At 40.5% G+C, this 26,127-nt stretch overlaps 1 protein-coding gene across 1 annotated transcript; it reads right to left on the bottom strand.

Annotated features, from left to right (window-relative positions):
* Positions 1-3,197: 3,197 nt before the first annotated feature.
* On the bottom strand, positions 3,198-5,537 carry LOC109077421 (E3 ubiquitin/ISG15 ligase TRIM25-like). Its single transcript, XM_042770485.1, has 5 exons — positions 4,965-5,537; positions 4,464-4,559; positions 4,151-4,384; positions 3,684-3,849; positions 3,198-3,543 (listed from the first exon to the last, which is right to left on the bottom strand). The coding sequence occupies exons 1-5, from the start codon at positions 5,535-5,537 to the stop codon at positions 3,413-3,415; spliced, it is 1,200 nt and encodes a 399-aa protein (XP_042626419.1). The 3' UTR covers positions 3,198-3,412.
* Positions 5,538-26,127: the final 20,590 nt, after the last annotated feature.

Raw genomic sequence — 26,127 nt, 5'->3', positions numbered from 1 at the left:
CTAGTTCAGACTGTAGATCATGGTTGAGTCCCTTACGGTAGAATAGCCGAAGAGGTTCGTCATCCCAGCCCATCTGAGCAGCGAGGGTTCGAAAAGCCAGTGTATATTTGGCAGGGGTGTTGTGACCCTGATGTAGCATGATTAACTCCTCTCCTGCCTCCTTTCCGCTGGCGGAATGCTCGGACACATCCCGGAATTGGCAAATGAAACAGTCGTAAGTGGGGAAAGACATGCAATTAAGGGTGCCCTCCGGTGGCCGTCGGAGAGAGCCACAGAGGCCTGGGACATAACAATGGTAGTGCACAATATTAATTTATGTGATGCCTGGTATGTTCACTGAAAAAGCATTGCCTTTGTAGTCTCCATGAAATCAAAATGAATGTTTTGTGTTTTTAGTATTGGTACGTTAGCCTTAAGGTTATTTAAAAGCTAATGTCATTCAAAACAGTCTCTCACTTCCATCAATAAAATTTCTTCTAATCAAATTTCCTATCCATTCAACCAAACAATTCAAATGAAATTCAGTGTTTCAAGGCAATTTAGTGGGACTTTAAAGGTTTAAAAATATACAATGCAATAGAGAATATTATTTTCATTATCTGTGGGTAAACTAACCCCTTACTGTCATGTTTAAGGTGATGCCGCCACATTCATTAGTGATGTATCAAAGGAAGTGTCACTGATGTTTGATTCCAATGACAATGTTGACATGCACACAAAAATATAACAAATCAATATGAATGTTTTGTTGTATTCATTTTATAAGTGAAAATTTCTAAATGGCCAATTCAGGTATAGTTCTTGTGAGGAAAATACTGAATTTCAATGCTTTCTTCAGGTAACACAGACACAAGCTTGTTATTTGAGAGAGAGTCAGATCTCAAATTCTTGTGGAAAGTGACCTGTTCCTGATGGCTGGGAGGATGGTTGGTCATGAAGGTTAAAGTGGTCTTTACTGATCATAAAAGATCATCAACATGCTTTCAAATCCTGGACTGTCTGGCCACTGCAGTACATTTCAGGAGTTTATGGATCTGGAAGACTGTATTGCATCATGTGACACTGGATTGGGTTTGATCTAAAGGGGACAATCTGTGCACTTATGAATTAGTGTAAGGTTCCTAGTTTGCCAAACATTCATAATGTGCTAGATTGTAGAGTTCAGATTTTGTTCTACAAACAACCACACCTAATAAGACTGTTCCTAAACAATCACTAATGTTAAATGGCTTAATATGTTTAATAATAATGTTATTATTATGATTCACGTCACATAAATCAGCCAGTTCATCAATTTGCTAATCTTTAGCATAAATGTTACTCAGGAAGAAATGTTTCTAAGACAGATCTACAAACATCCTCACCTGTTCATGCTGTTCTGGCTCCATCCTTTACTAGACAGAAGCAGAACTGTGGAAGAGCTTGAAATACATTTCTGTGACTCCGTGTTATTGTTCATTATGGTTCTCTATTTTGATTTTACTTGTACTTTTACTCAAGTGTGGCTTTCAGGCGCTTCATCCAGCGCTGAGCTTTATACAATACAGACTGTTTCAAAGCAGCGTCACAGAAATAAACAGAAGTTAATGTTGTAAGATTCACTCAGTTTCAGCTATAAAGCAGCTCTACAGAAGACAGTAGAGTCATTATTCAGATCAAAAACAATATCAGTTCTGGATGATTTTCGCAGTGTTTTATTGATTGCTTTATTACATTTCCATAGTGAAATTTACTTTAATTTCAGAGTGAAAATTCTTTTCGGTGTATCCACAAAACTTAAAGCACTGTTTATTTAATTTCTATTTTTGTTCTATTTTATTTTCCTGTAATTAGTTTCTTTGTTCTTATTTTATTATTGACTCTTTGCTTGTCTTCAGTACGTTTGAGAACTTAATGTTAATGCATAGAAAGAAGTAAAAGCATAGGGTTGTTGTTGTTTTTTGGTGCCAGAATTGTGTCAACATCCTGAGGACTGCGTCAAAAACATAAGATGAAATCTCCATGACAGGAATACTGGATCCAGTGTTTTTACCAGATCCTGTCAGAAGACATGTGTTCTGTCTGAGACTCAAAACTGTGTTAACTCAAAGTCTTCTGTCATTCTGAGGTTAACAGAGGAATCCAGGGAAGAGAAGAACGCAGGAGACAAGTGATGATCAAATGGGCAGGATTTATTAAATAATATTAGTTGTGTATGTTTCAATGCTCAGATTTCATCAACAAGTGTTATTATATCAAACCAAAAGTAACGGAAAATTTCTGCTTCACAACATCATCGTGTGACGTTAAAAACCTGGAGACATTCTCTGATCTCTTACTCATGAAGAGAAATATGCCTAAAAACCACACAATCATAAGATAAAACAATATTACTATTATATGACACTCAGAGAAGCTGCTCTGTGTGTGTGTGTGTGTGTGTGTGTGTGTGTGTGTGTGAGAGAGAGAGTGTGTGTGTGAGTGTGTGAGTGTGTGTGGGTGTGTGTGTGCGCGCGTGTGTCTGTATGTGTGTGTGTGTGTGTGTGTGTGTGTGTGTGTGTGTGTGTGTGTGTGTTAGGAAGTGTGCTGCTATACTGTCTATATGAGGATTTATTACACACATTTATTCACATTTATTTATTCTGAAGTTCAGCTGCAGTATTAATGTCATGAAGAGAAAAGAAGAGGCTCTATAACATCTCACTGTTACTGATTCATCATGCAGCTCAAAGCATTATGGGTAGAATCTCTCGTAAGTCTATTCTGATTCATCAACACAGTTTCACTGATGATCCAGGCCAGACACTAAACCCAGGATAGAGCGGCTGAGTGAATGTGGTCTGGACTGTGTGGATGAGGCTCATTGTGTCAGAGACGCTGTAGAAGGACAGAGTTCCTGCACTCTGATCCACAAACACTCCTATTCTTCTGCTGATGGGCTTCACAGAGAGAACAGTGTGCATGTTATTGTGTATGAATGAATATCTGGAGGAAGAGCAGAACAAACTCCAGGACTGATCATTACGTCCAAACCAACACTCTTTACGCTGTCCCTTCCTGCTGATGCTCTTATATGACACTGATATCTCCATATAATCTCCACTCCACTCAATCTCCCAGTAACAGCGTCCACACACACTCTCTCTACACAACACCTGACACACATCAAATCTGTCTGGATGATCAGGATACAACTGGACTGTGCCAGTGTTAGTAATCACTCTGTTGTTCTCAGACAGACTGAGGTTTTTATTCACTGTGTTCAGATCCAGAGTGAGCTGATGGGAATCTGATGGAGATAAAACACATCAGAATCAGGAATTATGAATCTGTTTGATCTTTTCATGTAGCTGAACTCTTCATGTTCAGTGTATCATCAGTGTCTCAGTACAAATGACCAGATATCAGTGCAAATCATCATTTACATCATCAGTTATAAAACTCTTCTTCCATCTTCTACAGGAAGAACATGAACACACTCAGTGAGTTTTTCTGCTTGTTTTCTTACTGACTTACATTGTAGGAAGTCGTTCCTGGTCCAGAGGACAATGCTGGTGAATGTGACTGTGGAAATCAACAGACATGAACAGTGTGATTCTCATGATCCTGAATCTATTCCTAACACATTTCTAATATGATGTTCTCCATGATATGAGATGATGATGGACTGGTTTCTGAGAGCAGATGAATCTCCAGGACTTTACCTCTGTCTGAGATCTTCTTGAGCTGCTCTTTGCAGAAATCCTCCAGTTTGTCTCTCAGCTGATGGACAGATTCTCTCAGACCATCAACAGAGAACAGAGAACTGAAGGGATCATCATTTACGTCTGTAGATTCAGGAGGTGCCGAGAGAGACTGAGACTGGAAACTCTACAGAGTTATAAATCAGAAGGAGAAATGAGGAAAAAGTTGAAATGTTAGTGAAGTTATGAACAGCTGGTGGCGCTAGTGGTGTTTGACAGCTAAATATACAGTATCTTCCAGAATAAAAAGCTCAGGAAAAAAATGAAAGCCATTTGTAAGTGGCGTCTCTTTCAGAAGAAGATGATCAGATGAGAGTCTGACTGATGATTATATAATAAAACACTTATGAAGTGTTTCTCTGTGAGTCTCTGTCACAGCAGGATCTGCTCAAGTCCACTATGACCCTGTTCTTCTAGATCTGTGTTACCTGCAGGAACTGGATGTGATCCTGTGTGTGTGAAAGCTGCTCCAGCTCAGCGTCTCTCCTCCTCAGATCATTGATCTCCTGCTCCAGTCGCTCCAGTCGTTCTTCAGCTCGACTCACTGCAGTCTTTTCCTGATCTCTGATCAGTCGTATCAGCTCAGAGCGGCTTCTCTCAATGGAGCGGATGATCTCAGTAAAGATCCTCTCACTGTCCTCCACTGCTGTCTGTGCAGAGCGCTGTTAGGACACACAGTGATTCAGCTTCAGTGAGTCTGAACTGAGACGGAGACAAACTTCTCTTCTTCTCCAGACTCACCTTATGAGACTCCACAGTCTCTCTCAGCTGCTGAAGATCTTTCTCTCTCTGCTGGATTCTCTGCTGGAGCGTCTTCTGCGTCTCCTTCAGCTGCTTCTGCAGGACAAACAGATGAGAGTGAATCTCACAGAAAACTACTTGCACTAAATCATCATGTGAACAGATGAATCCAGTAAAAGTGGAGCTGATAACTAATGGCTGTAGGTTCAAACTCCAGAAGTGATGATCAGTTATAATCATCATATCAGCATGAATTACTACAAGTGTAAGTATTATAAAAGTGAAACTGACACAGACGTAGAGCTTCACACTGACAGTGTTTCTGCATTTTGACTGATGCAAGTTTATATATTTTGTCAAAGAACTGGTGAATAGTTCAATACATTATTTTATGTTGCTTACTCAAGGTCTGTTTTTATGAAAGATTGTTAATATGGTGCTGATATAAACACAAATGAAACGATTGTCAGCAATATTTCATCAGTGTCTAGTGTTAAATACCTGTTTCTCTGTCCTCTGATCTGCAGCTGATACAATGTCATGATTTTTATGTTCAATAATCGTACACATCATACATATACATTTCTGATCAGTGTGACAGAAAACCTCAAGGATCTTCTCATGTTTCTGGCAGATCATCTCCTGCAGTCGTCCAGTGGCTTCAGTCAAATTGTGTCTCTTTCCTATAAACCAACTCTCATGTTGTTCGAGGTGATTCTGACAGTAAGAGTTCAGACACACCAGACAGGACTTGACGGCTTTGTATTTTCTTCCAGTACAGACGTCACACTGCACATCTCCAGCTCCAGCGTCACAGTCAGCAGAGAGTCTGGTCTTCTTCAGTTTCTCCACCACTTCAGCCAGCATGGTGTTTCTAGCTAAAGCAGGTCTTGGACTGAAGGTCTGTCTGCACTGAGGGCAGCTGTAGACTCTCTTCTGATCCTCCTGATCCCAGCAGTCTGTAATACAGCTCTTACAGTAACTGTGTCCACAGGAAGTTGTCACTGGATCCTTCAGGAGATCCAGACACACTGAACACAAGAACTCATCCTGAGAAACTCTGGCTTCTGCCATTTTACTGCATGAATACAGAGACACAAACACACAACAGCTCAACTACACTTCAGTTTCTCTTTCCCTGAAGTCACGTGATTCCTGGTTCTGTGTTTGAGTCACGTGTGTAAAACAGCTTTCTCATTCCTCCTCTCTCTCTCTCTCTCTCTCTCTCTCTCTCTCTCTCTCTCTCTCTCACACACACACACACACACACACACACATACAGTAAAATCATAGTAAATAAAATACACAATCAACGGTTTAACATGCTTGAGAATCTTTCTGTCATTTTGTTCTTGCTTTGTTTCTATAAAATTTCTAGTGGATGTTTTTAGACTTTCCATTGAAAAATCATGAAAACCAATTAAATGCTAAATTGATAATGCATCAATAAAATGATGCAGGAGAACCATGTCAGAAACTCTCATCCAAGTGTGTTTGTATCTTTTAGAATCATTCACCTTGTAACTGTGTTCAGTTTTAACACTGTAAAATAACTAAATACAAAAACATTAAAACTAAAACTAAAATCAACATAAAATCAGGTGCTGGAGAATCTTGTGTGATTTTGCTCTTTTCTCTGTCAGTGGAGGCTGATACAGTGTGTCTGCTGTTACTATGGTTACCGTGGTAAAGTGTCAGTGTGATGTGAGACTGTGGCTCCCTCTGCTGCTCACACTGTCAATCACATCCATGAGTGATTAATCACATTTACTGAATAAAGATCACATGAGAATGATTTCAGTCTGTAACTAAACCACTAAATCCTCACGACATCCAACACTTACAGAATGAGTTCTGAACAACACTTCATAACTTTCACATATGATGTGATTTCAAGTTTTCCTTTCTCTTTGGAATGTTACAAGCTCTTGGTGCATGAAGAAGATCTGTAAAGCTGCAAAGACTAAAGTCTCAAACCCAAAGAGATATTCTTTATAAAAGTTAAGACTCGTCTATGCCCCCCTGAAATGGCCCATTCTAACACACCCCATATCTCTACGTCACTATGTGGGAAGATTTACATAACACCACCCAAATGTTCACGCAAAACACGCACTGTTGCCGCCAGCGCCATGTCATGGAGTTGCTGTTTCGTTGTGAAAGCGAAGCTACTTTGTTTGGTCTTCCAAAAGAGGACACAACTAGAACTAGAACTATCAGTGGTTAAGTTGTATTTACAACATTGTTCCAGAACAGTTCAACCCAAATATTCAGATGTGTGCAGCACATTTTATGGAGAATGTCACATGCTTGAGGTATTCAGCCAATCATAATGCACTGGATAGCTGGCCAATTAGAGCACACCTCGCTTTTCAGAACGATGAGCTTTGTAAAAACAACGCGTTTCAGAAGGCATATAGGAGAAACAATAATGTACAGCATGTGGAAAATATGAAAAACATTTCTAGATGTACAGTTTTATTAACTGTCATCATTCTCTGAAAATGGTCTGGTATTAATGGGAGGTTCTTAAAGGGTTTGAAGTTCAGTTTAAAGGAGTCATGTGATGCTGCTAAAAAGAACATTATTTGGTGTATTTGGTGTAATCAAATGTGTTTATATGGTTTAAGGTTAAAAAAACACATTTTCCACATGCTTTACATTATAGTTTATCCAATATGCCCCGCCTTCTGAAATCAAATACACCAAAAAACTACACCAAATACACAAAATAATGTTCTTTTTAGCAGCATCACATGACCAGAGAATGATGACACAATTAATAAAACTGTACATCTAGCAATGTTTTTCATATTTTGATATTTTAAACAATATAAAATGTACGACACTGAAAGTATTGTGCACTTATGACAATATATTTTGTGTTTTGTTACTTTGGAAAAAAACACTCTAGTTAACAATTGTTTGCATGTTTGATACATCTGCATTAGGGCTTCTTTTCCTATGGTACTGTAGTTAATCTGATGTTTGTGGAACTTTTTTGAAAAGAAACTTATTGGGTGATTCAAACCATTAGCCTCTGTTTGAAGCAGGACCTGCACCGGTCCACTAGCGTCCACTTCCAACAAGAATGGCTTTTCAAAACAGTGGGCAGCGAGCACAGGGGCACTACAAAGCAAAGTTTTCAAGGCTTCAAAAGCGGATTGACATTCCGAAGACCACTTAAATGAGACTATTTTACATAATAGTCCAGTGAGAGGACTGGCAACATCTGAAAAATTCTTACAAAAACATCTGTAATAACCAGTCATTCCAAGAAATCGATGGAGTTCTTTCCTAGTTTTAGGAACTGGGAAATCAAGGATGGCTTGTATCTTGGAATTAAGACGAACCTGACAAATCCCAACCTCCTTTCCCAAGTATGTGACAGTGGCACAACCGAATTCACACTTTGATAAATTCAAGGTTAGGTTATTATTGCTCAAGCATTTGAAAACATCATCCAAAGTTGAGATGGTCTTTCCAAGTATCGGCATAGCACACCACATCATCCAAATAAGCCTCACAATTGGACACATCAGACAACACTGGGGGAGTCGTGGCCTAATGGTTAGAGAGTCGGACTCCCAATCGAAGGGTTGTGAGTTCGAGTCTCGGGCCGGCAGGAATTGTGGGTGGGGGGAGTGCATGTACAGTTCTCTCTCCACCTTCAATACCACGACTTAGGTGCCCTTGAGCAAGGCATCGAACCCCCAACTGCTCCCCGGGCGCCGCAGCATAAAATGGCTGCCCACTGCTCCGGGTGTGTGTTCACAGTGTGTGTGTGTGTTCACTGCTCTGTGTGTGTGCACTTCGGATGGGTTAAATGCAGAGCACTAATTCTGAGTATGGGTCACCATACTTGGCTGAATGTCACGTCACTGAGTCTTCACACTATGGACATCAGTCGTTGAAAGGTAGCTCCAGCATTTCGAAGGCCAAAAGCCATGACACGGTACAGCAAAAATACGTCGGGGTGGCAAAAGCAGAGATCTCACACCCTTGTTCTGTGAGTGGCACCTGCCAATATCCTTTTAGCAGATCTAGTTTAGTCATGAATTTAGCATTACCTACCCAATCAACACAATCTTCCATACGAGGAAGTGGAAACGAGTCAGCTTTAGTTAAAGCGTTAACTTTACGGTAGTCAGTACAAAACCTGGAGGTCCCATCTGGCTTAGGGACAAGTAGACATGGTGAACACCAGGGACTGGAACTAGGAACTGCTAAATTGTGTTCTAGCAAGTACTGAGTTTCTTGCTTCATTAGTTCTCTTTTAACTGGGTTAAAACGATAGGCATTCTGTTTAACTGGGGCATGTGAACCAACATCTATATCGTGTTCTATTACATGGGTAGTTGAAGGGAAGTCATTAAACAACGTCGAGTACTTATTAATAAGACTGGAAATATCCACCTGAGCGGACACAGGCAAATGGGACAACTTTTCTGACAAATTCAACAGTCTCAGAATTTGGCAAACGAGCTGACAAGAATGATGCACTATTCATTTTCAAATTATCGCTTTCGGGTGAATAATCTGACAGTGACACAGTAACTGGTACAACAGTAGCAACGGGGATACTAACTTCAGAATCAGAACGTGACACATATGCTTTAAGCATATTAATGTGACAGACGCGTGACTTCGTTCTTCGGTCAGGGGTATCAACTACATAGTCAGTGTGTCCTAGCTTCTCCTTGATGCTGTAAGGACCAGTGAACTTAGCTTGGAGTGCTGAACCTGTCACTGGAAGTAAGATAAGGACTTTATTGCCAGTCTGAAATGATCGCGGTACAGCCTTCTGGTCATAGTGAGATTTAATTTGGCTTTGCACAGAATTGAGTGATTGTTTTGCTAACTTCCACCCTGTATGTAAGTGATCGCGAAACGCACTGACATAATCCAAGACATTAGTAGTTGAAGCCGAACAAATAGACAAAAGAATTTGGTCTTGCAAAATTTTTAATGGACCATGAACAGTGTGCCCAAAAATTAACTCAGAGGGACTAAATCCAAGGGATGCTTGTGTGGTATTACGTACTGCAAATAACAAGAGCGGGATGTGTTCATCCCATTCTTTTTCATGTTCCACGCAAAAGTTTCGGATTATCGACTTTAGGGTTTGATGAAAACGTTCAATGGCGCCTTGTGACTGAGGGTGGTATGCACTGGATACCTGATGTTTGATGTTTAACTGTTTCATTACCTTTACAAACACCTTTGGACATAAAATTGGTGCCTTGGTCAGACTGAATGTATTTTGGCATTCCAAAAGTAGTGCAGAACTTTACAATTGCTTGATAATTGCATGAGCTTTGAGGGAACGCAGCGGTATTGCCTCAGGAAACCTAGTTGACACACACATTAACGTTACTAGATAAGAATTTCCAGACTTAGTTTTGGGCAACGGCCCTACACAGTCAATCAGAATTCGCTCAAACGGTTCACCTAATACAGGTATAGGTTTCAACGAAGCTGGAGGAACCACCGGATTTGGTTTGCCCGTTATTTGGCATGCATGGCAGGATTTACAAAATTTGGCTACATCTGACTTCATGGAAGGCCAAAAGAAATGCTTCATCAAATGATCATAAGTTTTACGAATGCAAAAATGGCCAGAAAGCTCATGATCATGCGCAACACTCAGTACCTTCTCTCTGTAAGGTTTCGGGACAACAACTTGGAAAACAGCACTCCAATCATAGTTGGTGTGACGTGGAGACCACTTACGCATCAATACATCATCCTCAAAGTAGTATGCAACAAGATGCTCTGACAAATCAGTCAGCTCAACAGCGGTTTCAACACAATGAGTCAAAGTTTGATCAGCATGTTGTGCCTCAGTTAACATGGGTTTACCAATGGGTAAATCAAAACCTGGAAGTGCACACCCTTCTACCTTAAATGTACTAACCTCATTTGCATTAACAGCATTGTCAGCACACATAAATGAATCAGACAGATCCACAGTATCCCTAAATTTGCGAGCTTGAGCTCGTGTCACAATGCATGTGCCAAACACATCAGGAAACTCTTCCTGCAGCACATCACCCTCGGGCACAATAGGAGTATCTATTACCTCAGGCAGACAAAAGACTTTATCACCTGCCAGATCATTCCCAAGAATGAGCGACACACCTTTAACAGGTAACTGAGCTTGGACTGCCAGTTTAACCTTCCCTGAAATGATCCCAGAGCGTAGAAACACTTGGTGTAAAGGAAATTTAACTACAGTGAGATCAATACCTTGCACCAGCACATTGGAACCACAGCTTGACTGTTCAGAGAATGGCAACACATTTTGTAGGATAAACGATTGGGCAGCACCAGTATCACGGAGGATACGAATATGCTTCATCTCAGACTCTTGCTTCACCCAATGATACTACACCATCACAAATGAAGGGTTCAAAAGTAGACTTAACCACTGATTTCAGAGACACATTTTGTTCAGGTGACAAAACCTGTCTTTCAATCAACACAACACTTTTCGAAGGGTTTGCTTTTCTACTAACTTTTCATTTCAAGGTGGGACAATTTACAATGAAGTGCCCAACCTCATGACAATAAAAGCATTCACGGCTCTCACTACTGTCTGCACTCGAAATGTTCTTTGGTGCCACTGTGGCATCCTTAGAACTATGAACTCGATCAGGGAAATTACGCTTTGTGGGTGAAAACACTACTTTGTGCGCATGTACAAATTCATCAGAAAAAAACGGCAGCCTCAGAAAGAGATGACACTTTCTGCTCATTTAAGTAAACCACGATTTTCTCTGGTAAACAATTCTTAAACTCCTCCAACAGTAATAACTCTTTAAGCTGTTCAAACGTGTCTACCTTGTTCGTGGCACACCACTTATCAAACTAATTTGCTTTGTCTCTCGCAAATTCAACAAACGTTTGACTAAGGGTTTTCACAAGACTGTGGAACTTTTGCCGGTGTGCTTCAGGAACTAGCTCATAAGCACACAAAACTGAATTCTTCATTACATCATAAACCAAGCTCTGCTCAAGTGTCAACACTGAGCAGATTTCTTGGGCTTTACCGAGGAGTTTGCATTGCAACAACAGTGGCCAAACATTACGTGGCCATTTTAATGTGGCAGCGATTCGCTCAAACACGGTGAAATAAGTGTCAACCTCACTCTCTCGAAACAGTGGTACTAGTGCAATTTGGCGGCTAACATCAAATTCAGGTTGACTTACTTGTGGGTTGCGTCGAGGTGCAGGAATGGGACTTGGAGTGGAAGCACTGATGGGTGACGACACAGACACCCTCACACCAGGCACATCAGCAGCTGAGGGGTGAACAGGTGATTTAGTTTTGAGCTCAAGCTCTAATTCTTTGAGCTTGATTGCTCGCTTAGTTTCAAGCTCAACTGTGCGAGCATGCAGCAGCTGACTTTGATATTGTTGCCTGCTCAACTCCAACTCTTTTAGTTTGATTGCTAACCGAGGATCGCTCGGAAAAGGGAGATCGACGGGATCCATGCTGGCCATCTCCTTGGGTTTGGGATGCTCTGCCCACTTACCCACGGAAACTGGCAACTGGTCTGCAACACCCGCTTCACTCACCTCTGGCAAAACTCCATTTTCCACCAAATGCTTATAGATCACATCCCTGATCTCTCGCTTCACTGCACCACGAGGAACTGTAATTTGATATAAATCAGCAACTGAAAACAGATCATCTTTGCGACAAATATCCAATTGTTCAGCAGTAGGCTCAATTGCAAACTTTTCCAATTCAAATTTTGAGGACATACCGAATTCCCTCCCCCTTAAAGTGAAAACCACTAGACAAACAAAAGCATACAAAGCAAATTTCATGAAAAAAGGAAAAGGAAAACTCCTTTTTAAGACGAGCCCCCAATTTCTGTTATGACCATCTAGGGGTCAGCTGTAACAGGAAAAGGAAGAGAGTCTCAGGACCAGAGAGATGTTGAATAACAATAGTTTATTTACAAGTTGGGGTTAGCGTCAGGGGCAGACAAGGCCAAAATAACAAACAAAAATTCTCTTTTGTTAACAAACTACACTTCCTAAATCAAATTTAAAGAAAACAAAAATACAGTTACAACTTACCTGACTCCCTAAACCAAAAACAATGTGAAAAGTGACTTCAAAATAAAAATGGCGTCTAACCCCCTATATCCATCAACTTAACAAAAATCATTACAAAATATTTACAAAAGATATATACAAAGTTTACAACCAACAATTTACAATCGGAATCCAAAATCGTAGTCAATCAGGCTTGGGTCAAGTTAACAAGAAATATCACAGAATGGAGACAAAGAAAAACACTATAGTCAAGTCAAGTCATCTTTATTTATATAGCGCTTTAAACAAAAAAGATTGCGTCAAAGCAACTGAACAACATTAATTAGGAAAACAGTGTCAATAATGCAAAATGACAGTTAAAGGCAGTTCATCACTGAATTCAGTGATGTCATCATGCAGCTCAGTTCAGTTTATATAGTATCTGTGGAATAATTTGCAATCAAGTCAACGATATTGCTGTAAATGAAGTGTCCCCAACTAAGCAAGCCAGAGGCGACAGCGGCAAGGAACCAAAACTCCATCAGTGACAGAATGGAGTGGAAAAAAAAAACCTTGGGAGAAACCAGGCTCAGTTGGGGGGCCAGTTCTCCTCTGACCAGACGAAACCAGCAGTTCAATTCCAGGCTGCAGCAAAGTCAGATTGTGCAGAAGAATCATCTGTTTCCTGTGGTCTTGTCCCGGTGGTCGTCTGAGACAAGGTCTTTACAGCGGATCTGTATCTGGGGCTCTAGTCCTGGTCTCCGCTGTCTTTCAGGGCTGTAGAGGTCCTTTCTAGGTGCTGATCCACCTTCTGGGCTGGATACATACTGGCTCCGGGTGACTGCAGTGACCCTCTGACTTTGATACAGACTGGATCTGGTGGCTACGGTGACCTCGGAATAAGAGAGAAACAGACTAATATGAGTGTAGATGCCATTCTTCAAACGATGTAGCAAGTAAATCGGGTGTTATTGGAAGTGTTCCCGGTTCCGGTTTACCTAATTAATGCAGCCTAAAAATCCTTTAACGGATTTGGATATTAGAAGACAAGACAAAACCTGTCTTTCAATCAACACAACACTTTTCGAAGGGTTTGCTTTTCTACTAACTTTTCATTTCAAGGTGGGACAATTTACAATGAAGTGCCCAGCCTCATGACAATAAAAGCATTCACGGCTCTCACTACTGTCTGCACTCGAAATGTTCTTTGGTGCCACTGTGGCATCCTTAGAACTATGAACTCGATCAGGGAAATTACGCTTTGTGGGTGAAAACACTACTTTGTGCGCATGTACAAATTCATCAGAAAAAAACGGCAGCCTCAGAAAGAGATGACACTTTCTGCTCATTTAAGTAAACCACGATTTTCTCTGGTAAACAATTCTTAAACTCTTCCAACAGTGATAACTCTTTAAGCTGTTCAAACGTGTCTACCTTGTTCGTGGCACACCACTTATCAAACAAATTTGCTTTGTCTCTCGCAAATTCAGCAAACGTTTGACTAAGGGTTTTCACAAGACTGTGGAACTTTTGCCGGTGTGCTTCAGGAACTAGCTCATAAGCACACAAAACTGAATTCTTCATTACATCATAAACCGGTTCCGGTTTACCTAATTAATGCAGCCTAAAAATCCTTTAACGGATTTGGATATTAGAAGTTTATTAGTATGTTATGTGTAAGCCAGGTTAAAGAGATGGGTCTTTAATCTAGATTTAAACTGCAAGAGTGTGTCTGCCTCCCGAACAATGTTAGGTAGATTATTCCAGAGTTTTAGGTGCTAAATAGGAGAAGGATCTGCTGCCGGCAGTTGACTTTGATATTCTAGGTATTATCAAATTGCCAGAGTTTTGAGAACGGAGCGGACGTGGAGGACTATAATGTAACAAGAGCTTGTTCAGATACTGAGGTGCTAAACCATTCAGGGCTTTATAAGTAATAAGCAAGATTTTAAAATCTATACGATGTTTGATAGGGAGCCAGTGCAGTGTTGACCGGACCGGGCTAATATGATCATACTTCCTGGTTCTAGTAAGAACTCTAGCTGCTGCATTTTGGACTAACTGGAGTTTGTTTACTAAGCGTGCAGAACAACCAGCCAATAGAGCATTACAATAGTCTAACCTTGAGGTCATAAACACATGGATTGACATTTCTGCATTTGACATTGAGAGCATAGGCCGTAATTTAGATATATTTTTGAGATGGAAAAATGCAGTTTTACAAATGCTAGAAATGTGGCTTTCTAAGGAAAGGTTGCTATCAAATAGCACACCTAGGTTCCTAACTGATGACGAAGAATTGACAGAGCAGCCATCAAGGCTTAGACAGCGTTCTAGGTCATTACATGCAGAGCTTTTAGGCCCTATAATTAACACCTCTGTTTTTTCAGAATTTAGCAGTAAGAAATTACTTGTCACCCAGTTTTTTATATCGACTATGCATTCCGTTAGTTTTCCAAATTGGTATGTTTCGCCGGGCCACGAAGAAATATAGAGCTGAGTATCATCAGCATAACAGTGAAAGCTAACACCGTGTTTCCTGATGATATCTCCCAAGGGTAACATGTAAAGCATGTAGAGTAACGGCCCTAGTACTGAGCCTTGGGGTACTCCATACTGCACTTGTGATCGATATGATACCTCTTCATTCACTGCTACGAATTGATGGCGGTCATATATATGTACGATTTAAACCATGCTAATGCACTTCCATTAATGCCAACAAAGTGTTCTAGTCTATGCAAAAGAATAGTGTGGTCAATAGTGTCGAACGCAGCACTAAGATCCAATAGCACTAATAGAGAGATACAACCACGATCAGATGATAAGAGCAGGTCATTTGTAACTCTAAGGAGAGCAGTCTCAGTACTATGATACGGTCTAAATCCTGACTGGAAATCCTCACAGATGCCATTTTTCTCTAAGAAGGAATATAAATTGTGAGGATACTACCTTTTCTAGTATCTTGAAAAGAAAAGGGAGATTCGAGATCGTTCTATAATTAACTAGTTCTTTGGGGTCAAGATGTGGTTTTTTGATGAGAGGCTTAATAACAGCCAGTTTGAAGGTTTTGGGGACATACCCTAATAACAATGAGGAATTAATAGTCAGAAGAGGATCTATGACTTCTGGAAGCACCTCTTTTAGGAGCTTAGATGGAATAGGGTCTAACATACATGTTGTTGGTTTAGATGATTTAACAAGTTTATACAATTCTTCCTCTCCTATAGTAGAGAATGAGTGGAACTGTTCCTCAGGGGATCTATAGTGCACTGTCTGATGTGATACTGTAGCTGACGGATGCATGGTTACAATTTTATCTCTAATAGTATCGATTTTAGAAGTAAAGTAGTTCATAAAGTCTTTACTGCTGTGATGTTGAGAAATGTCAACACTTGTTGATGCTTTATTTTTTGTTAATTTAGCCACTGTATTGAATAAATACCTGGGGTTATGTTTGTTTTCTTCTAAAAGAGATGAAAAGTAATCAGATTTAGCAGTTTTTAAAGGGATAGTTCACCCAAAAATCAAAATTATGTCATTAATGACTCACCCTCATGTCGTTCCAAACCCGTGAGACCTCCGTTCATCTTCGGAACACAGTATAAGATATTTAAGATTTAGTCCGAGAGCTTTCTGTTCCTCCATTGAGAATGTATGTACGGTATACTGTCCACGTCCAGAAAGGTGATAAAAACATCTTCAAAGTAGTCCATGTGACATCAGAGGGTCCGTTAGAATTTTTTGAAGCATCGAAAATACATTTTGGTCCAAAAATATCAAAAACTACGACTTTATTCAGCATTGACTTCTCTCCCGGGTCTGTTATGAGCACGTTCACAGCACATCCGGTTCGCGAACGAATCACTCGATGTAACCGGATCTTCTTGAACCAGTTCACCAAATCGAACTGAATCGTTTGAAAACGGTTCGCATCAACAATAAGCATTAATCCACAAATGACTTAAGCTGTTAACTTTTTTAACATGGCTGACACTCCCTCTGAGTTCAAATAAACCAATATCCCGGAGTAATTCATTTACTCAAACAGTACACTGACTGAACTGATGACCGAGCCAGATAACGAACGAAACATTGACTCCTTCTCGAGTCAAGAACCGGTTGCATCAGTTTTCGGATCACCGGTAGTGATGGGAAGTTCTGTTCTTCTCCGCGAACCGGTTCTTTCGGAGAGTTTGATTCAATAAACCGGTTGCCGAAAACGGTTCACCAGTTCTTTTGCGCTCGACGTAATGACTTCATTGTTGATGATTGCCCTTGATTCAAGCCTTCGGTTTACACGCGCTCATAACATTAGCACAGAATCAGTTCAGAATCAATCACCAAAAGAACCAGTTCAGTTCAGACGCGCTGTGTGTCAGTCTGCTTCACGCATGCGCAGTATCATCAGCTCTTCGGTTCTCGAACCGGACGCGTCCGACAGAAACGGTTCTTGACTCGAGAATGAGTCAATGTTTCGTTCGTTATCTGGCTCGGTTCAGTCAGTGTACTGTTTGAGTAAATGAATTAATCCGGGATATTGGTTTATTTGAACTCAGAGGGAGTGTCAGTCATGTTAAAAAAGTTAACAGCTTAAGTCATTTGTGGATTAATGCTTATTGTTGACGCGAACCGTTTTCAAACGATTCAGTTCGATTTGGTGAACTGGTTCAAGAAGATCCGGTTACATCGAGTGATTCGTTCGCGAACCGGATGTGCTGTGAACGCGCTCATAACAGACCCGGGAGAGAAGTCAATGCTGAATAAAGTCGTAGTTTTTGATATTTTTGGACCAAAATGTATTTTCGATGCTTCAAAAAATTCTAACGGACCCTCTGATGTCACATGGTCTACTTTGAAGATGTTTTTATTACCTTTCTGGACGTGGACAGTATACCGTACATACATTCTCAATGGAGGGACAGAAAGCTCTCGGACTAAATCTAAAATATCTTATACTGTGTTCCGAAGATGAACGGAGGTCCCACGGGTTTGGAACGACATGAGGGTGAGTCATTAATGACATAATTTTGATTTTTGGGTGAACTATCCCTTTAATGCTTTTCTGTAAGATAGGTTACTTTCCCTCCAAGCAATACGAAATACTTCTAGTTTTGTTTTCCTCCAGCTGCGCTCCATTTTCCAGGCTGCTCTCTTTAGGGTGCGAGTGTGCTCATTACACCACGGTGTCAGACTGTTTTCCTTAACCTTCCTTAAGCGTAAAGGAGCAACTGTATTTAAAATGCTAGAAAAGAGAGAGTCCATAGTTTCTGTTACATCATCAAGATGTTCTGAGTTTTAGGATATGCTAAGGAATTGGGATACATCAGGAAGATTACTTACAAAGCAGTCTTTTGTGGTAGAAGTGATGGTTCTACCATACTTGTAACAAGAAGCGGAATTTACAGTTTTAGCTATATGAAGTTTGCACAAAACTAAATGATCTGAGATATCGTCCCTTGGCTGCATAATTTCAACACCATCAACATCAATTCCATGTGACAGTATTAAATCTAGAGTATGATTTCGACAATGAGTAGGTCCTGAGACGTGTTGTCTAACCCCAATAGAGTTCAGAATGTCTATAAATGCTGATCCCAATGCATCGTTTTTTTCATTATCAACATGGATATTAAAATCACCAACAATTAAAACTTTATCTGCAGCCAGCACTAACTCGGATGTAAAATCAGCAAACTCTTTAATAAAGTCTGTATGGTGCCCTGGTGGCCTGTATACAGTAGCCAGTACAAACATCACAGGGGATTTATCATTAACATTTGTTTCTCTGGATAATGTTATATTAAGCACCAATACTTCAAACGAGTTATACTTGAAGCCTGCCCTCTGAGAAATCCTGAAAATATTGTTATAAATTGAAGCAACACCTCCCCCTTTACCTTTTGGATGTGGCTCATGTTTATAACAGTAATCTTGGGGTGTAGACTCATTTAAAATAATGTAATCATCAGGTTTTAGCCAGGTTTCTGTCAAACAGAGTGCACCTAGATTATGATCACCCCAGGAGGGATGAAGACCATCTCTTTTCAACAGGTCAGGTCTGCCCCAAAAGCTTGTCCAATTGTCTATGAAACCTATGTTATTCTGCGGGCACCACTTAGACATCCAGCCGTTGAGTGATGACAATCTGCTATGCATCTCATCACCACGGTAAGCAGGGAGGGGACCAGAGCATATTACAGTGTCTGACATCATGTTTGCAAGTTCACACACCTCTTTAATGTTATTTTTAGTGATCTCCGACTGGCGAAGTCGAACATCATTAGCACCGGCGTGAATAACAATCTTACTGTATTTACGTTTAGCATTAGCCAGCACTATTAAATTTGCTAAGATGTCAGGCGCTCTGGCTCCCGGTAAACATTGGACTATGGTGGCTGGTGTCTCTATTTTCACATTCCGTACAATAGAATCGCTAATAACTAGAGCACTTTCATCAGGTTTCTCAGTGGGTGCATCACTGAGTGGGGAGAACCTGTTTAATGTTTTGATCGGAACAGAAGAGCGGTGTTTTGACCCACGACTACGCTGCCTCACCGTCACCCAGTTGTCCTGCTGCAGGGGCTCTGCTGGAACCGGACAATGTACAGGAATCCCTGAGCTAGACGCATCCAAAGCCGTATCTAGAGCCCTCACATTCTTACTGTCCTCAATTAAAGTTTGGATACGTGTCTCTAATTCTGAAATCTTCTCTGTCATGCTAACTATTTCCCTGCATTTATCACATGTGAATCCCTTGTTGCCGACAGAGATAGATAATCTATACATGTGGCAAGCAGTGCAAATAAGAATAGCAGGAGAAGCCATTAGTCACCGTGCTTGATGAAAGGTTCTTACCACAGTTGTTTGATGAACTTGTGAAAACCGGAGAGAGAGTGAGTAACGAGAGAGAGGAGAGGAGGAAAGAAAACAGCGATAGGCACAAATGGAAAAGCTAATGACAAGCTAACGAGTGCTAACGCGATGCAGGTGCACTGCACTCGCGGATTTAAAATAAAAGTGAACGATCAAATTAATCAGATTAGAGTGATAGATAATATCAGAAATATGGTGGGAATTAAGTTATATTTTATCACTTTAAACAACAGAGAGTGATAGTAATATAAAGATTCTACAGAAAAACCTTGTAGAATAACAGAATTATCACAGAACACAATCACACTCACAGTCTTAAGCACCAACACACTATCTCTCTGGTAAGACACTCGAAGACTAAACGATGGCAAGGCAAACAGCAAACTATAGAGTCACACGCGATGGCCCAATCATGGCCCTCATTGAGTGTTTGGGGCAGTCCTTATATCTGGGTCAGGTGAAGAGGAGAACCAATCGCAGCCTCCAGCAAATTATCTCCAGGACCTGCCCATCTGAAACACAAACATACACAGAGAGAACACAAGAGGGCAGAATGGAAACAACGAGCAAATGACTTGGGCTCATAACAACTATAGATGTTTACGAACTATGATGACCATCACAGAGAACCTCAGAAATGTCCATCAGACACTGAGAAAACATCTAGTAGAAGATCAGGAAATGTTAGAGATGTAAATGTTTCATCAGATCACATGGATACAGTCAGGAAGGCGCTCTTTACCTACTAAATGATGTAGCAGAGATCAAACTAACAGAATAAACCTTGAGCTCTGATGATACAGTCACATCATCTGCTGTCAGGACGAACAGATCCTGCTTCTATCACTATGAGCTTTTTTAAAATAAAATAATGCTTTTATTCATCAAGGATGCATTAAATCGATCAAAGGTGATTATAAAGAAATTTATATTGTTACAAAAGATTTCTATTTCAAATAAATGCTGTTCTTTTGAACTTTATATTTATCTGTGAATCCTGAAAAATAAAATGTATCATCAGTTTCCACAAAAATATTGTGCAGCACAACTGATTTCAACATTGATAATAATCAGAAATGTTTCTTGAGCAGCAAATCAGCATATTAGAATGATTTCTGAAGATAATGTGACACTGAAGACTGGAGTAATGATGCTGAAAATTCAGCTGCGCATCACAGAAATAAATTACACTTTAACAGAGATTCACATAGAAAACAGCTGTTTCTATGGTAATAATATTTAACAGTTTTTACTGTATTTTTGATTAAATAAATGCAGCCTAAATAGATAAATATAAAGACGTTCCTAACAGAAATGTTTTAGCTGAAGGCAGTGATTGGTTGTGACTGTCTTCATCTCTCTCTCTCTCTCTCTCTCTCTCTCTCTCTCTGTCTTTGTGTAAAGTGACCACACACGATCTGAAGCGTTTAAATCCATCAGTGTGTGTTTTACTGTGAGTCGTCATTCCTCTGCACTACAGTCATATTTACTCCTGGAAGAGTGAGTGAGGTAATGTGTGTCCGAGGAACTGATCCACAACACACTCACACACTCCTGTGATAACTCACACTGCAATGACTGTGTGTGTGTATGAGATTGTGTGTGTGTGTGAGATTGTGTGTGTGTGTGTGTGTGTGTGTGTGTGTGTGTGTGTGTGTGTGTTGGTGGTGTGTTAACGAGGCTCTGGGAACGTTAGCGTGAGAGTTGCACTGATACGCTACATTGCTCTTTACGACGGCCCTCCATTATGCTGAGAGCCGTATGACTTTATTACAGAGGAAACACTGTGTGTGTGTGTGTGTGTGTGTGTGTGTGTGTGTGTGTGTGTGTGTGAGAGACTGTGTGTTGGTGGGCCAGTGATGAACACACACATATGGAATTCATCATTCAGTGAGTGAAGAGCTGCTGTCTGACCTCTGAACATGGATGTCTTCATATAGGACACGTGTGTAACACCACCGATTCAACACACAGATCACAAATGTTTCATACTTCATATACTTCATGTTCCGACTCAAGAATCTACTGGAAGAGTTTCAGGGTCTGAAGAGCAAGTGATTTACAGTAATTATTATTCATTGAGACTTTACCTCAGTCATCTGATGCTGATTCTCATGAGACTGAAACCATCCAGGATCATCAACAGTTAAATCCAGACCAGAGATTCACAAACTTTTGTTGTCAAAATAAATCAAATCTTTTTGGCATGTGTTTTATTTTGATTGTTTTGTTTAAAAAATATTATTTTTTGATTGTATTTTTTAAAAAAAAATATGTATCTGTTTTGTTTTATTTAAAATTATTTATATTGATTGTACAGGTGCATCTCAATAAATTAGAATGTCGTGGAAAAGTTCGTTTATTTCATTAATTCAACTCAAATTGTGAAACTTGTGTATTAAATAAATTCAATGCACACAGACTGAAGTAGTTTAAGTCTTTGGTTCTTTTAATTGTGATGATTTTGGCTCACATTTTTTACAATTTACCCACCAATTCACTATCTCAACAAATTAGAATATGGTGACATGGCAATCAGCTAATCAACTCAAAACGCAAAGGTTTCCTGAGCCTTCAATATGGTCTCTCAGTTTGGTTCACTAGGGTACACAATCATGGGGAAGACTGCTGATCTGACAGTTATCCAGAAGACAATCACTGACACCCTTCACAAGGAGGGTAAGACACAAACATTCACTGCCAAAGAAGCTGGCTGTTCACAGAGTGCTGTATCCAAGCATGTTAATAGAAAGTTGAATGGAAGGAAAAAGTGTGGAAGAAAAAGATGCACAACCAACCGAGAGAACCACAGCCTTATGAGGATTGTCAAGCAAAATCTGTTCAAGAATTTGAGTGGACTTCACAAGTAATGGACTGGGGCTGGGGTCAAGGCATCAAGAGCCACCACACACAGACATGTCAGGGAATTTAGCGACAGTTGTCATATTCCTCTTGTTTAAGCCACTCCTGAACCACAGACAACGTCAGATCGTCTTACCTGGGCTAAGGAGAAGAAGAACTGGACTGTTGTCCAGTGGTCCAAAATCCTCTTTTCAGATGAGAGCAAGTTTTGTGTTTCATTTGGAAACCAAGGTCCTAGAGTCTGGAGGAAGGCTGGAGAAGCTCATAGCCCAAGTTGCTTGAAGTCCAGTGTTAAGTTTCCACAGTCTGTGATGATTTGGGGTGCAATGTCATCTGCTGGTGTTGGTCCATTGTGTTTCTTGAAAACCAAAGTCACTGCACCCGTTCACCAAGAAATTTTGGAGTACTTCATGCTTCCTTCTGCTGACCAGCTTTTTGAAGATGCTGATTTCATTTTCCAGCAGGATTTGAGTACATGTACAGTAAATGAACATACTTTCCAGAAGGCCAACAATTCACTAAAAATGTTATTTTTATTGGTCTTATTAAGTATTCTAATTTGTTGAGATTGGTGAATTGGTGCGTTTTTTGTTAAATGTTAGCCAAAATCATCACAATTAAAAGAACCACAGACTTAAACTACTTCAGTCTGTGTGCATTGAATTAATTTAGTTTTAAGTTGAATTGAGGAAGTCGTGGCCTAGTGGTTAGAGAGTTTGACTCCTAAGCCTAAGGTTGTGGATTCGAGTCTCGGGCCGGCAATACCACGACTGAGGTGCCCTTGAGCAAGGCATTAACCCCCCCCCCCCTTGGAAAAAGGCTGTTAACGAGGCCTTTGAAAGGAAGAAGCTGCGATATACCAACTTTGAAGCTGAGGCAGAGGAGCAGGGCTGGACAGTGAAAGTAAACCCGGTGGAAGTGGGCTACAGGGGATTTGTGGCTAGTTCCACTATAAGGCTGCTGAAGGAGTTTGCCAATGACTGCAGCAAAGAATTGCACCATCTTCATCTATCCATCTTACCATACTAGTCCTTTTTCTTATTGTTCCCCAGTCATGCGTAAAGCAATTGTAAATTCATGACTGATTATTGGGTACTGAGGCAAGTACCACGGACATGGATTAGGTCATGATCCTGGATTCTTGCTGAACCAAAATCAGAGTGTAACAATTGCTGCGTTGTTGTAAAATTATTTATGTGTGAAGGTATTTAAATTCAATTTATTTACATTGTTTTTAAAGTTATGTATTTTGAATGTATTTATTTCAAATACCATTATACTTTTTTCAAATATAATAATTATAATTTTTTTATTATTATTTAATTAATTAATCAATACCTTTTCATCAACTCACAAACCCCAGTTTGGAAAATATTGGTCAAGATCATTCAGCAATTCATCTATGAGGTGTATGTGATTGAGTGTGTGAGTATGTGTGAGTATGATTGAGTGTGTGTGTGTGTGTGTGTGGTATTCAGTGGGTGGCAGGTCTCTCTTCTGCTCTTCATGGATGAAGTATTATGGCTTTGACCATCAGAGCAGCTCCAGTTGGACTCAGAGCGTCTGATGTGCTGCTTTCACAAATAAACGTCTGTGTGGCAGCGATCAGACACACGAGCAGTTCAGTCATGAGGAATGAGTCAGAACATCTACACTACAGTTGTGTTCATCATGAACTGAACTCTGGTGTGGTTTACAGTGGTGAAGCTCTCCAGATTCTCAGCTGGATTTTTGCATTATTTGAATCTTGTTTATAGTGAAGAGAATTGAGCGCCTGTCCTGAATCTGGGTGTGGGTGACGTCAGTAATCGCACTGCACCCTCTCTGGGAACTGACCCACCATCACAGGGTCAAAGGTCAGAGGTCAAATGCATTGCATGCGCCTGCAGCTTCCTGTCACAGATTCACGTCATCTCAGTGATTGATTCAAAGTGACACCAACTTATTTTACATGTACCGGTGCTTTAAGAATAACAATGTTTTAATAAGAGTTTCCTGAGTTAGGTGCCACAGCAGAGCAGTGTGTGTGCAGCTCTGCTTCAGCTCCCTGCATGAACACGTTATATGTCCACACAGCGCAGCACTGCTGAGACTTACTGACAATTTAAGAGTGGATAGGAAACATGCATGAATGAAAAAATAAAGCACAGGACAAGCTCGATGTTAGAAAGAGTTATTAAGTGCATTAAACCTTGATAAAGAACTCGTGCAGTACTCGCATGCTACCTGACGTGCGAACAGAGAGCCTCCTCTCTCAAAGACAGCATGTGATCTCGAATTCAGATCTGTTTCAAGAGTTATTGCTCTTCAGCAGTCAAATACACACAATTACCTTAAAATGCACATCTTGGCTTGTGACTGAAGTGAACATAAACAGCTGAGAAAGAACACACACGTGTATCAATATACTGGATCCATGCAGCTCTTAAGCACGTGTCCACCAAAGTGGCTTTTCCCGAGGCTAGCGTATTTTTTCAGTTGTTTTTAATGGGATTGCCGTGATGAGATGCTGAGCTTTTATTTCACACTGAGCACTGCGTGGTTTGCCATTTTTTCTAGGCGTCGAGAGTCTGTAGCACGATGACATACCGGATCAGATCCACTATGTAATGGATGTTTAACGCACATGTACTGTATTTTAACGAGCAAATTGGGGCTGTCATTGAAACTTGTGTTTAATGTAACTTAAACTGTATTGCCGAGATAACAGTTGTTTCATTGGGGCTACACAATTTATATTATTCTGTGATTTATACTATAGTGTATTTTAGCAATGATGGCATAGTTTTGAATAAAAGAGTTAATAATGGATTACAATGACACAGCACTGAAGTGGTGTAATGCCTCGCCAGCAGAGGGAGCCCTCGCATGAGTATTGATTGTGTTCCCCTCTCTCTGCTTTTCAGGTTACTTCCTGTTTGTGTGGTATTTAGCAGGGCCTGGCTAACAAGCCAATGTGAAGTATTGCCAGTCTACCTGCCTTAATGAGAATTCTTATTCCATTGTTTTGACTATCTTGTCTATGACCATTGCCTGCCTTTTTCCCGTTTACGTTTTTGGATTATCCCTTTCTTAGTTGTTTGGATTGGACTGCCTTTCTGGTTACAAACTTTAACTGTCTCACGTTTATGCTATCTGCCTACTGTTTTGGACTTGTTTGCTGAGGATTTTATTAAACTACTGCACATGGATCCTAACTCAGCTTCTGCCTCGTTACATAATACTTTGCCTCCGATGGATCCAGCGTAAGTTTGTAATCTGCAAGCAGCGTTCGCTTACCAGAGGGATATTCTCAAGGGATACCAGGAACAGCTGGGTAATCTGCAAGCTGCTAACGACTATTTTATGCAATATATCCGATCGCTGCCACCTGCCATGCCAAAGAAGGTAAGCTTTGCTTTACCCAATAAATTCGACGGTACAGCTGAGCAGTGTAAAGGATTTCTCCAGCAGGTAGAAATTTTTTTCAAGCACCAAGAGGATGGTTTTGAGTCTGATGACAAGAAATGTGCTTTTTTCATGATGCTGCTAACCAGTAAAGTGATCGAGTGAGCCGCGGCGGTCTGGGAAACAGACAGTTTGTTTCAAAGATCATACGCATATTTTGTTCAACAACTCAGAGATGTGTTTGAATATCCAGCAGGGGGCAGGGATGTCTCGACACAACTTCTGCAGATGTCTCAAGGCTGCAGATTAGCTGCAGATTACGCCATTGAGTTCAGAACGCTCGCAGCTCAGAGTGGTTGGAATGATATCACACTCAAGGCCGTGTTTCAGTGGAGTCTGGATGTGAGATTACAGGCAGAGCTTGCGTGCAAAGGTGAAAACCAGTCATTCTCGGAATATATGACTTGCTATAAAGATTGACAAACTCATG

The sequence above is a fragment of the Cyprinus carpio genome, chromosome A14 (assembly GCF_018340385.1).
Source record: "Cyprinus carpio isolate SPL01 chromosome A14, ASM1834038v1, whole genome shotgun sequence".
Classification (NCBI taxonomy): Eukaryota; Metazoa; Chordata; class Actinopteri; order Cypriniformes; family Cyprinidae; genus Cyprinus; species Cyprinus carpio.
Note: the sequence above shows the minus strand (reverse complement) of the source record. Positions and strands in the feature narration are given on the sequence as shown.

Bases quoted from the DNA above. Each gene is read 5' to 3' on its own strand.
- LOC109077421 (XM_042770485.1), bottom strand. From the start codon at position 5,537: ATGGCAGAAGCCAGAGTTTCTCAGGATGAGTTCTTGTGTTCAGTGTGT. The intron at 4,385-4,463 runs GTGAGTCTGGAG...GTGTCCTAACAG, and splicing joins AGACTGTGGAGTCTCATAAG to CGCTCTGCACAGACAGCAGT. The intron at 3,850-4,150 runs GTAACACAGATC...ATAACTCTGTAG, and splicing joins ATCACATCCAGTTCCTGCAG to AGTTTCCAGTCTCAGTCTCT.